Source organism: Falco cherrug, chromosome 1 (assembly GCF_023634085.1).
Source record: "Falco cherrug isolate bFalChe1 chromosome 1, bFalChe1.pri, whole genome shotgun sequence".
In the NCBI taxonomy this organism is placed as follows: domain Eukaryota; kingdom Metazoa; phylum Chordata; class Aves; order Falconiformes; family Falconidae; genus Falco; species Falco cherrug.
In genome coordinates this window covers 48,230,195-48,243,463 of record NC_073697.1, presented here as the reverse complement: position 1 = coordinate 48,243,463, position 13,269 = coordinate 48,230,195, and the positions used below count along the sequence as shown (strand labels likewise).

General features: G+C 39.3%; 1 protein-coding gene across 3 annotated transcripts in view; it reads right to left on the bottom strand.

Annotated features, from left to right (window-relative positions):
* Positions 1-13,269, bottom strand: part of FAM193A (family with sequence similarity 193 member A) — a 90,405-nt gene that overhangs the window by 32,509 nt on the left and 44,627 nt on the right. For all 3 annotated transcript variants that reach the window (XM_055708179.1, XM_055708172.1, XM_055708187.1), the window contains exons 7-8: positions 12,230-12,354; positions 4,808-4,952 (exon numbers count right to left, since the gene is read on the bottom strand). In XM_055708179.1, the coding sequence (XP_055564154.1) occupies positions 4,808-4,952; positions 12,230-12,354 (270 nt within the window). The remainder of the gene's footprint in view (positions 1-4,807; positions 4,953-12,229; positions 12,355-13,269) is intronic.

Sequence of the window (13,269 nt, the reverse complement as noted above, 5' to 3'; positions counted from 1 at the left end):
AATCATAGAAAACCTATGCTGTTGTCAATCGGTCTATCAGTTTCATTAAACCTAGCTTGTCTATACTATTTTGAAAGTACTTACATACTTAGTCAATATGAAGCATATTTTTTTTGCTAATCATTTGATTTGAGTCACTTAAACGTAAGATATTAATATTAGTTTACATTATTTTTCAGCCAGATTTCTCCACTGTTATTCCTTACATTAATAATTCTTCTCATTAAATATTTTCATAGCATTTTCAATAAAATATGACTGGCATTAAATCCTCAACATGTCAGATCCACTAAAATCCATTTAAAATCTAGAAATACAGGACTGTCATCAAGGCCTTAACACAGGCTCAAGTGCAAACTCTGATGTCCCACATGTGGAACTAACCACCCAATCAAAGAGTCAAAAAAAAAATAGTAGTGACCTAGACAAACACTATTTATCACTTTTGTTCCTCAATGTATTTCATGCCCATGGAAAAATATTTTGTAATCACTCGTCCCTGTATCACATCACCATAAACGTACATAAAGCCTGTAACCTTTTCGTACACAAATAATATTTTTTCTTATCTAGTAAAGCAATTCGCTCAGAGAAAGCGAAAAGCTTCCATGAATTTTAACACAGCAAAATGCGAGAACAGATCCTCTCTTGTTGTACCTTACAACATTTTAAGAGCACTACTTAATCAGTGAAGAAAAACTGTTATCTAGGCTATCTTTTACAGTCCTTCTTTTCAATTTACCTAATTAATTTTAAAAAATCTACCACCTTATAGAATATAGCAATTTGCTTCATAAAGATAAGTTAGTGACCCGAAGTCCAGTAGGTCATGCCACTAGCGATTTTTTTTCTTCCTTCAAAAGCATGCCTCCAGAAACTCATACTTGATCAAAAGTTTAAAGTCTCAGTGTTAACCCAAGTGTATTATTGCTATTATCATTACCTAACTTGGGAAAACAAAATTCTAAGCTGGGGATTTGAAACAGTATTAAATGGTAAAATTTTGCCTAATGAATTTCTGAAAGTCAGCAGCATGCAATTATAATTACTACTGTGGATTTTGGTTTCCTTTGCTCCAGTGAGGTTACATTAACTACAACAACAAAAAAAGGAGTTTATCATGTGCATGTGTGTTTTTTTTTAAATAACAGCATACATTAAATACTCTTGAACCATTGATGCCATTTCTTAGACACACTAAAAGGTACTGCAGAGCCTGTGGCCAACAACATCAGAAATTCCACCCTGGCTATATTAGCAGTTTCTGAGAAACCTTGAGTTATATTTCAATATGGCAACACTCAGTAGCTTAGGTGCCCTGCCACCTAGCTAAATCCTCACCATCAGAGACAGCCACCTATATTTACTACACATTATAAGAGAAGACTTTAATGCCAAAGAATGACTTTTAAAACAGCCAGTGCATTAACTGGGAGCTGCCTATTCAAGCCTGCCAAGAAACTGTCAAATAAAACAGCATGGTTTAAGTCTTGGTACTCTTGAGTATTAATGGTAGCAGGGGCTGAAGCTAGTTTTCCTACTTCCAGCTTCACAGTCTCTCCACTATCCCATGTCTGCAAGTATATCAAGTTACTGATTCCATAAAAAATTGGAAATCACTTCTCTCCCTCTTTCTTTTCCCCAATGAATACTTATTTCAGCAGAGCAAAGCAGCTGCAATACAAGCTACATCATTCACGCCCAAAAATTTTGCTAGCGAGTGGGAGATAAAAATCAAATGCCATAAGTAAAAATTTACATTTCAGTCTTGCACATCTGCAATGAATACACTACCACTGCTACCCAATGGAGAAAAGAAGTCCACTAGCACCCTCTTTCTTCCTCCCTGTTTATTGAAGACCAAAAAGTATTTAAGATCCATCAGACAAGACATAGTAAAAGTGAGACAGACAGGTGAACAAGTACTTCCCATTCTAAAATAGATTTCATCATGCAAAAAAAGCCAGCAGTTTTGGTCAGAACTGACACATACCACTAGATCACCTATGATAACTGTGATGTTCATACATACATCACAAGATGCTTGTTGCTTCCAAAAAATACCCTGTATAGAATGTGAATAGCATATTTGAGCATCCCAAATTACACCTGTCAACCTAATCTATTTTCCTACCCTGTTTCACTAGAAATAATAACATTAACTCCTCTTATCACAAACTCTCAAGCACCCAAAAATAGTGAGCATTTCAATTATTTATACAGTCACCATAAAGACAAAAAACCATTATGGCTGTACAACACTTTTTTCTATTAAGTTGTCCAGGACTGTTAAAAAAAATAAAATAATCACACACAAATATGGAGAGACAAGCAAGAAGCTCTTCGTGGGCTCTTGTAGAGCTGGGCAAAGCTATTTCTATATCCCTTTCTTCCGTGGGAGCCAGCAGTAAAAAAAAGGAAATACTTTCACACATATGACTATCTAGCCACTACTTATAGAAATGATCCAGATATACTTAGGACCTCCTAAGTAAAATATAGTCTAAATTTGCCAAGAGAAACAGGATCTGGAGGTACAAGCTACATACATTTAAACTCTCTGGTATTCCAGATACCCTAAACATCTTCCTCAGATTTTAACATGTGATGAATACACGTGCTGATATGAATGAATTCTTATTCTGAATTTTATTACAGCAGCGTATCAAATTACATGTCTGAGCATGACGCAGCTGTCTTATGCAGTCTTTAAAAAAAGGTATTGTATTGCTTGCAAAAGTATTCACCTTTTTCTCCAAGAAGTAGTAACATACCATACCATTCCGGAGGGTCCATTAATTATCTCTGCTGATGCCCTGTCTAAAATTTTGGGTATAGTTCCACAGCAGATAAATGAGGACCACTCTTAGGTTTTCCTCTGTGATGCTCTCTCTTTAAACCTTTGATACACTTGCAATAAAACTTCACAGTTTTCTTAAGCCAAGAGGCAGCAAATAATGAATACACATTCACTGTTAAGATCTACAGTTTCCATAGTAGCCCAGCTTTCTGAATTCTATCTAGTTGACAAAAATATTGCTTGCAAATTCAGGTAAATGGTCATACTGAATCATGTGTTTTTGATCAAGAGTATAACCACAGGTAATAATCAACATGGGGCGTAAAGCATGACTGTGAAAATGCTTTTTCTACATGTAAATACCAATATAAGTATCAGTATCTCCTTTAAAATCTTATAGTTTAAGGTTTGGAATTGTTTCTCCTACACAGCCCCCTTGCAGTGGTGGGTTTTTTTGTCATTAGGAAGAAGTCATCACATTAAGTTTCCCCAAATGGTAAAAAGGTTTATGTTTGCATCAGGATGCAGGCTTCACTGAGCAGATAAAATGCTCCAAGACAGTAGTTGTGGTAGTTGCATGGTCACTTGATACAGAAAAATATGAAAATAAATCAGTTAGAAGTTGATTTTGAAGTGGTACAGATCAACCAGTCAGAAGCCTGATATGAATGTGACTCTACAGAAATTCCATCTTTTAGAAAAATAAAGCAAATGAAGTGAACTGGGCTCCCTTTCTTACTGTAGACGCAGTATCAGACAGCCACGACACCCTGACACCATGGGGAAGGTTACTTCTAGTAGCAGAAAATGTGAGATGATGAAATTTTACTGAGATCTCATCAAATATTTAGGTGCATGAAAGCAGCCAGACCAAGAAAAAACTTGGTTTTCTGTAACTAATAGCTCACAGATGCAGACTCCAAATATAGAACGATCTCTAAAAGTAAGATTAGTTATGTCCTGTCTCCATCTTGAGGGTACTGGAATTAACAGTAAAAGTTCACTTACATCTTCATCACAGGGAACAGCTTCTGAAAGGCGTTTACAGTGTACTATAAGACTTCAAAATAAATATGTTATCTATAGGAGTAATGTTGCATTACTAGGTCTCAAATCGGATCTCCATACTCCTAATGCTCATAAAACTTCAAAATTTAAGAATAAGGTCTATACAATTCCGTATCTTCAGATATTTCAGAACACATTCTTTCTTCTACTATACTTAAGATAAAATTAAAGAGTTTTCAATACCTTATCCTGAGGTGTTTTAAAAACAATTACTCAAGTGCTTTAAACATGAAAGAAAAAGCACATGAGCAATTTCGGAAGAGTATAAACAACCACTTGCAAAATAAACAGCTATTTTTCTGAAAATTAAGCTCTTGATAATGTAGGAGTCACCAGAACAATGCGATTATTTTCTGAAACACAGCACAAACTCAGAAGAATCAGCTATCAGTACCTATACTTAATTAAAAAAGGATAACTTCAGAGGTTGCAGATACTTACGTAGTGAGACTCCAGAGTTTTGATTTTGACACCTGTACCAAGGTCATCATCACACAACACAACATGCAATAGCTTTTAAAAGCAATCTCCGAATTTCATTTAGTGCAGTTACTATTTTGGAAGCTTAGGGATTTTTATGGGGTGGGGTGGGGTTTTTTTTTTCCTTTTCACAGTGACATCTACAAAAAAAAGTTTCAGGTTACTGTGCTATGGGTAATTTGCAGGCCAAAGAAATTAAAAAGTGTTCACAGAACCTCTCTATATGATGGCACAACAACCTGCTTCAACGATTTGAAGATGTTTCTGTAACAATCATCACTACATATTGGTACGTTTGTGTTCTTTCCTATTCTGAAAGACTGACATCAATGAGAAAGTCCCATTTGTTGCTTCAAAGCTCTGGATAAAACTACCACAGAAACTCTTTTGCTGGAGGCACAGGCTTGATTATGTAGGAAGCAGCTGATGCAGTCTTGAGACTGTCTACATGATTCTTACCTGTTCATCAACATAATCATCTATTCTTTTCTGGCATTCAAGCCATGCTTCAGCAACTTGACCCATTTCCTGTTCCAGCTGATGATACCTTTGTAGCAAGGTACTATACATATCTTCACTACAGGAATCGTGTGTTGTTCCAAGCCTGAAAGTTCAAATAGCACTTGTTACAGAAGAGCCATTTCACTGACATTTTGCACACTTTTAAGTTCTACCAGCCCAAAAAGTGTTGTTTAAGTGCAGTTACGGATACAGCTAGGCTCATATCGCTGCTTGTATCCCAAATATGAGTATTTTTAGTAGTTTTTAAAAAAAAATATCCAACAATTACTTGTTCCAATGTTCTGTAACCAGCAATAGCAATAATGTGGGAAGTGCAACATTTCTAGAACCTCTTTCCCACGAGCAACCAGATGTCAAACCTACTGGGCTGTGTTTATTCAAATTTTGTTGCTTGAAATATTTATCCTTCCAAATTCTATGGGCTAAATATACACGTTGACTATTTACTGAAGAACTACATAGTAAAAATAAAGACAGAAGCTTGTTAATCAGAACTCTCATGATCAATGCTAAAAAAGATTACTACACAAGTCACAGCTCCAGCTGGGATAAGTGCTGTAGAATGAAGCAAGTGAGATAATTTGGTTGCATGCGGTTATCTACCATGACTTCAGCAGCATCAAGTTCAAAATGTGGTTATGCCGTTCACTGATGACTGTCTCTGTAAGGAACTCCAGAAATAGGAGACTGCCCTAAAACAGATCTACCTCCCCTTTCTACTACCACATTTTTCTATAGCAAATTCCTTTTAAAAAAATCTATTAAAGCACATCACGATTCTTAAGTAAATAAGCAAACCCACAACATCTTGACTTCAGAAATAAAAAGACAAAATTCTACTCAAAACTGTTCTATTCAATTCTATGTGTGTTTAAAGCACATTGAATTGTAATGACCTGTAAATTGACACAAATAAACTGAAGCTTTTCAATATTTCTCATACTTGGTAATTAAGATGAAACTGGATGGTAGTTAATCAGGCACACAGAGGTTGTATAGCAACTCAAAGCCAGTACCAAGAAACAAAAGTTAACCATCTCCAAATTTTATATTTAAGCCCAGTTCCAGCATTTTAGGGAGGTCTGTTACAGATTTCCATTACAACAGGAAATCAACCTAAGAACTACACCGCTCTGCCTATCATCTGCCAAAGAACTGAGCCCTTAATTTGAATGTGGCAATTAAGTATAATGAAGAGCTAAGCAAACAGACAACTCAGTAAGCATTAAAGTTACAGCTGTTAGCATGAGGATGCCAATAAATTCAGTTTGGTTTGTTTTGTTGGTTTTGCCCAGAACCTGCAACATAACCACTTCAGAAGGGTGCATAAGCAATTCTGCACATTAAAGACTTGGAAAGTCCCTGTTTGGTAGAATACAAAAAGCATTTTAAGGTTAGGATACAACACTTCCACACTACTAGTGCAAACAGTGTCAATTCCTGTTACTAGATCACAATTTACTACTTGAAGCCTGCATTTTTGGTATTATGCAATTATGTGAAATACTGATCCCTACTGTACAAAAGTCAAGAACTTATTCTCATAACTGCTGCTGAGTAGTGCTATTGTTTCAAACACTAGTCATGCACAGAGTCTTTTTTCAATGCGCTCTCAAGTCAGAGGCAAAAGAATTTCACTTTTATAAATTTAGATTAGCAATACAACAGCATTTATGGTTTCAATTTTTATTGTGTTGAACATGCTACTAATAAACACACTTTCACCCCCCAAGGCAAGTACAAAGCAACAACCTAGGCAATATTTCAGTCCTGTAAACAGAGATGGAATATATTCCGGGACTGTACCAAAAAAAGGTTAATAAAAAGCATCACATACAGAGAACTTAAGAATTGCTTACTTGACAGTAACCAAATCTTTCAAAGCATACCTGTTGATATAGATCCTACTGCATGCCTGCATATCTTCAAATCACAGAATCATTTAGGTTGGCAAATACCTTTGAGATCATCAAGTCCAACTGTTAACCCAGGACTGCCAAGTCTGTCACTAAACCACATCCCTAAGCACCACATCTATACCTCCAGGAACAGCAATTCCACCACCTCCCTGGGCAGCCTGTTCCAATGCTTGAATCACCCTTTCAGTAAATAAGTTTTTCCTAATATCCAATCTAAACCTCCCCTGGTGGAACCGGAGACCATTTCCTCTTGTCCTGCTGTCACTTCTTATCTGGGCGAAGAGATGGACCCCCACCCACCTACAACCTCCTGTCAGGTAGCTGCAGAGAACAACAAGGTCCCCCCTGAGCCTCCTTTTCTCCAGGCTGAACACCCCCAGTTCCCTCAGCCACCCTTCATCAGACTTGTGCTCCAGACCCTTCACCAGCTCCATTAATTATCTTCTTCGGTGGAAGTTACCTTCCACACACTGCAGGAGCCTCCTAGACTGTTTCCTCTCCACTGTGTTTTATTTCCAGCAGACAGCTGGTAAGTTCAAGTCCCCCATGAGAACAAGGGCTAGTGATCTTGAGACTTTTCCCAGCTGCTGACAGAGTGTTTCATCTGCCTGTTCATCCTGGTTGGTGGTCTATAACAGACTCCCACCAGCATACCATCCTTGTAGGCCCTCCCCCTGATTCTTACCTATACACAATTCTGCTGTCACCATCATTCACCTATAGGGAGTTGAAACACTTCCCGACATACAGAGCTACCCTGCCACCTCTCCCTCCTTGTCTATCCCTTCTGAAGGGTTTGTGGCCATCCATGGCAGCATTACAGTCCTGAGTTTACCCACCATGTTTCTGTGATGCTGATTATGACCTGGTCTTCCTGATACACAATAGCTTCCAGCTCCTCCTGCTGCCGACACTTCAGGCATTGGCACCAATGCACTTCAGCTGTGCTATCAATCTCACCTGCAACCCTGGCATGCCACCCCCAGGCTCACCTCTAATGAGCTTGGTTTTATTTCCTTCCCCCTTTGAATCGAGTTTAAAGCTCTCTTGATGAGTCCTGCTAACTCCTGACCTAGGATCCTTTTCTCCCTTTGAGACAAGTGAACCCTATCTGTTGCCATCACATCTGGTGCCATGTAAACTGACCCATGATCAAAAAAAGCCCTGAAACACAGCTGTTGACGCTAGGCCCAGAGCCAGGTATTGATCTGTGTGATCTTCTGATGACACATCCCATCCTTCCCTGCAACTGGCAGGATAGAAGAAAACACTCATGCTCTTGATACCTCAACCAGCAGCCCCAAGGCCCTGAGGTCTCTCTTGATTGCCCTCAAGACTTCTTGTAATTTGGAATTCATCATTGCCCACCTGGAAGAGCAGTAATGGGTAATAATCAGAATGCCATACTAGACAAGGGACTTTTCTAGTAACCTCCCTCACCCACGCGCCAGCGAGGCAGCAGACTTCCCGGTGGGTTGGGTCTGATTGGCATATCCCTCTTCCTCTCAGAGTGGAGTCACCGATGGCAACGACCTTTCTTTTCTTCCTAGCAGAACTGGGTGGAATGTGTGGGGTTGACTGACTCACTAGGTAACTTTAACCTGGCTAGGATTTCATCCATATCATCATTTTCCTTCAGGTTCCAGAGCTGCCTATCTATTGTAAAGAGGTACCCAGAAAGGTCAAGTTGGTTGGGGGGTGATTCGCCTGCTGCCCTGAGCAGGGACCTGTTTCCATTCCTCCCCATCACTTAGGGACCTTTCCATCTGCCTGAAGGCGAGCAGGCAGGAGAGTCTGCTTTTTGTTCTGTGCCCTTCCCATTCATTTGTCTCAGCTATGGGAGTGGGCCTACCAACCTATCTCACTCTCACACTTCCTGATACTCCTTAACCTTTCTACTTCCCCTTTCAGCTCTGCCACCAGGCTGAGCAGATCATCCACCTGGTCACACCTCACACAGCTGTTACATCTGCTGCACTTTGGTAGCAGTGACAGGCTCAGGCACTCCCTGCTGCTTGTGACCTGGACAGCTGCACGTTTATGTGGGAGCTCCATCTGGGTTGCCACACGCCTCCTGACACTGGTTTTTGGCCAAGTGGAAACCACAGCTAGGTTACTCCAGAGGGCACAGTGACCACTATTGAAGCTCACCTCTTTGAGCCATTAGTGGGACAGTGCCCTTCCTGCACAAACTGGCACACTACATTCTGTTTGTCTGCTCTGTTTGCTGTGCTTCTGGTTGCTCAGGCTCTTGGGGGGCTGCTTTTGTACATATGCAGGTTTAGCCATCTTCACTCCTGGTCCTGCCTGCTCTGAGTCCTGAGTCACAGCTGTCACTCATCAGGGTCTCAATGCTTCCTGCTGGGGGGCAAGGAGATGAACCACCCTGTCACAGCACTCTCAAAACTAGCCAGCTTCAACAAGGTCTTTTACCATCATATACCAAGTTAACTTCCATAAGTAGTTGGCATGCCTTGTCCCAACAGGGCCACCAATCCCCCACAAGGCCTCAAAGGTCCATCTACTGTTCGTGCTGTTTCCTCATACTCATCAAGCCAGTCCCTTTGCCTCTCACCCCTACTGCCTTCTCCTAGTCCCTCCTCATCCAGGGCACACTCTCTCTCCTCCCCTTCCAGATCTCTCTCCGTTGGCTGCTCCCCTTCGAGCTATTTAATCACTTAGCAGGAACTGGCCACAGCTGCACCTTATCTACATCAGCCAAACCACCGTCCCTGAAGCCAGCCCACAGCAGTGTATTATCCATGTTAATTAACCCACCTTCATTCCTCTACACCACCCCACTCCCCCCTCACTTCTCAGTAGTCCCTCTGCACATTCCTCCACTCCAGAGCACCTTTGCTGCAGTAGCATGCTTCACAAACTTCACTGAAATAGCCATCTTGATCAGGAACCCAGAATTTTTTGGTGAACAGCATATAACCAAAGCTACCCATATACCCTGAGCACTGTCCCATCCCATACAGGGAAAGCAAATAGGACAGAAAACCCCCAGGTATCAGTTACTTCATTACCAAACCCCAACAAAGCAGTCCACTGAATGTAGGAGGCATGCCAGTGGTAGGATGTAAACAAAAGCACCTTAACCCTAAGTTATAAGAAACTTTTCATATAGACACCTTCATTAGGAAGTACTAGTCACTAACCTATGAAAGGACTGGATTTCCTTACATACTGATTATAAAAATACAGCTTTATGAAATGCTGCATCTGATCTAGAAATCTCACTGATTAATCTCACTGATAAATTAACTCTTGTTAAGGATAGGGACAGTTCTTACAGCTGGTCTGCAGACTGTACAACTGAGTACGCCTCCTATACAAACCAGAGGCACTGACTAGGTAGCAGAACAAGATACAACACACTTAAGACCCTGTTAGTTTACCCTGAGTAGAAGACCAGTCCTGTGAAGAGACTTCAGACACAGCTGATCTCATATCAGTTAATAACCTTCATCCCCACAAAACTGCTATGTTTAAACCTCCCTAACTGAGCATGTCTCCTAGTCTGACATTGGATAAACACCCTTGGAAATAATCACAACACACCAACTATATATTTTCAAAAAGTCAGAGATACACAAAAGATTTAGTGATTTAAATAAGGGATGAGCGAAAGGGTGAACACCTCAGTAAGGCTGAGACGCCAAAATGCCATTTCACATTTCTTCCTCAGGAAAAGAAAACAACAAGGCCAACGCTCCTCTGTAAAGAAACTCTGGCAACACCTTCTCCGCTGCATGCAAATGATTTTCTACTGACCAAATGATTAGGGGACTAGGCTGATCCCTCTTCTCCATGTGAGGCCTCTGTGATGGAATGTTTCTCCACCAGTTCCCAATGGAAGTCAGATTATCCTTGAGAAAAATTTTCCAGGGAAGGCTACCTAATTCTCTTACTTCAAGACCCAGAGAACTCAGCAGTAAAATCCTGGGAGTCCGTGAAAACAGACATAACCTACGTTTACCAAAGAAAAACAAGACATACACTGTATAAACCAGAAACCATGGAACAGGAAGCTTGTGCTGAACCTCTCCTTTCCAAAACACTTATGTCAATCAACAGCCTTAAAGCTATCTACCATACACAGATGTATGGAAAATAAATTCCTGCAAGAAGAGATTCTGACTTCATATTTAAGCCTTGAAGTTAGCTGCCACTGCAGTGAAGTTCTGCAGAGGAACACCTTCTGTTGCTCAGACTTCAATGGCACTAGCACTTAAGAACAACAGGTAAATGAAAACCTTTTGTTAAAAAATGACCATACGCTTCACTAAGACATTCTCAGCTCTGCAGATGAAGGCAATATAAACTGTCTTGATATAGGCAGGATTGCTGGATAAGACGCAGAGAAGCCTTATCAGAAAGCATGGAGATGATTGAGGGATACTGTGTCAGTGACAGTGGTACTGGGAAAATATGCCACTGAAGAACATCCTACTAAGCACAGCAACAGATTTACCTGCCTGGAGAGAAGGAAAAAAAAAAAGAAAAAAGAAAACAAAAAACCCCTTTTCAGTACTAACACAGTTTCATGTAAACCAATTAGACAAATTATTCTGAGAGACCTTAGACTTCTTGCTGAGCTTGAAGACTATTAAGCTTTCTTGCCTTTTCTGGCTTTCCTTTCTAGTACCTCCTAGCAAAAGGAGAACTCATCAGAAATTTCTTTATTCACTGTGAGCAACATCTCTTGTGACAGACTTATTCAAACTGATCTTGCACCATGGAAAAACATGCAAGACAATACCTTTAGAACACATGTATACATGTCTCCATTAGAAACAAAACTGAGAGGTCAACACAAACCATCCATGACTGTACTTTACAAATGTTCAGACACTAGATAAAGAATAGAGTTTCTGTGAATTAATACGTCTTTCCCCAGAAAACCCAAACACTCTGCATGTACACAAATTATAAACAGAGCAACCTTACTAACAAAATACACATTCTAAAGCCCCAGGATACACAATATGCCATCAGACCTACAAGCATATAGCAAGGGATTTTGTTTCTTTTGCTTTCTCCAATAAAAAGATTACTTAAAACTCCAAATGGAGCTATTTGTGCGCTGTGACAAACATGAAGGTACTGAGGCTTTAATTTGCTTGTAGAGCTGTAAAGACAGTAGCAATGCCTGATAACAATACTATTCAGTCGTATCATCAGCACTTTCATAGGATGCTGTCATTTTACTAGGTGATCTACAAATAAGCAGATTAGTGCAGCAATTCTTCTGACAAGCAAGTTTTGACTGCTCAATCAACAACACTGTTTTCAAGACAGATCAACAAGGAATTTTACCTATTACATTGTAGAAGCAGCAGAGATTTTTTTTTCTGTTTTGTTTTAAAGGCTGTGATTGCAAACATGGCTTTTCATTTCTCCTTTAAATTACAAAAGAAAAATTAATCTCTACCTTAGCTGTGACACCAACGTTGGCAAGCTATTCTGCAGGAGTGGCTCAGAAAATACCAGATTTTCAAACAGATGCTTATTGTGCAATTCCCATGTCACCTGAAATTTCTTCAAATGCTCATTTTCCTGTAACAAAAAAAACCAATCAGAAATAAGACAGGGTTAGAAAATAAAAATAACAAATTCTGTCTAATGCAAGATATTTTTTTTTTTTTAAAAATAGTTTCCAACCTACAAGCCGGATTGTCCAGCTCAGTTCTTACCCAGTTTAAATACCCAGAAACTCAGAATTTAAGTAATTAATGACTTAATCATAGCTTCATTCCTTGTTTTTCTAAATTTTCATGGAGTAGAAGAAAAAGGAAAATCAGACTAAGCTGTTGAAAGCTTCCATTTGTTTCTGCAATGAAAAAAGTATTTTATCATCTGAACCAGTTATTCTCGGGTTTTCTTGTCAAACCATTGTCTGTCTGTGATTATTTTTCAGTTCTTCGAAATCATCTACTAACAGACATATAATTGCAAGCTATAATATTTATTCAAAATAGACATAAATTAAGTGAACAGTTCTCTCCAAGTACAGCTTCAAAAACTAAGTTTTCTAAACAGACGAGAGACCAAGATCCTACTTCTCTAGTAAGCAGAACGGTTTTCTATTTTATGTGATTTAACACATAATTGTATGTAATTTTACAAGACCTAAGACTCAAATCTATTATTGTGAAACCATAAGAATCTATGACAGGTATAATATTATCTCAGGTCAGTAAGTTTTCCCACATACAGCCAGTGGTATGCAGGTTTTCTGTACTAGGACTCCCACACACAGCAAAATTAAATACAAGTGTTCTGGCTATCCAATCAGCAAGTGAGCTCTATATACTATAACCCTGAGTACCCAGAAATATCAGAATACTCTGGAATGTCAAAGTTTTCTTAAGCATAATGGCTTAAAAACCAAATACATATTTATATCAGAGCTAAACACAACACTATCAGTATTCAAAAAGACAATCAAGTTTGGAGTTTTATTACTAGAGA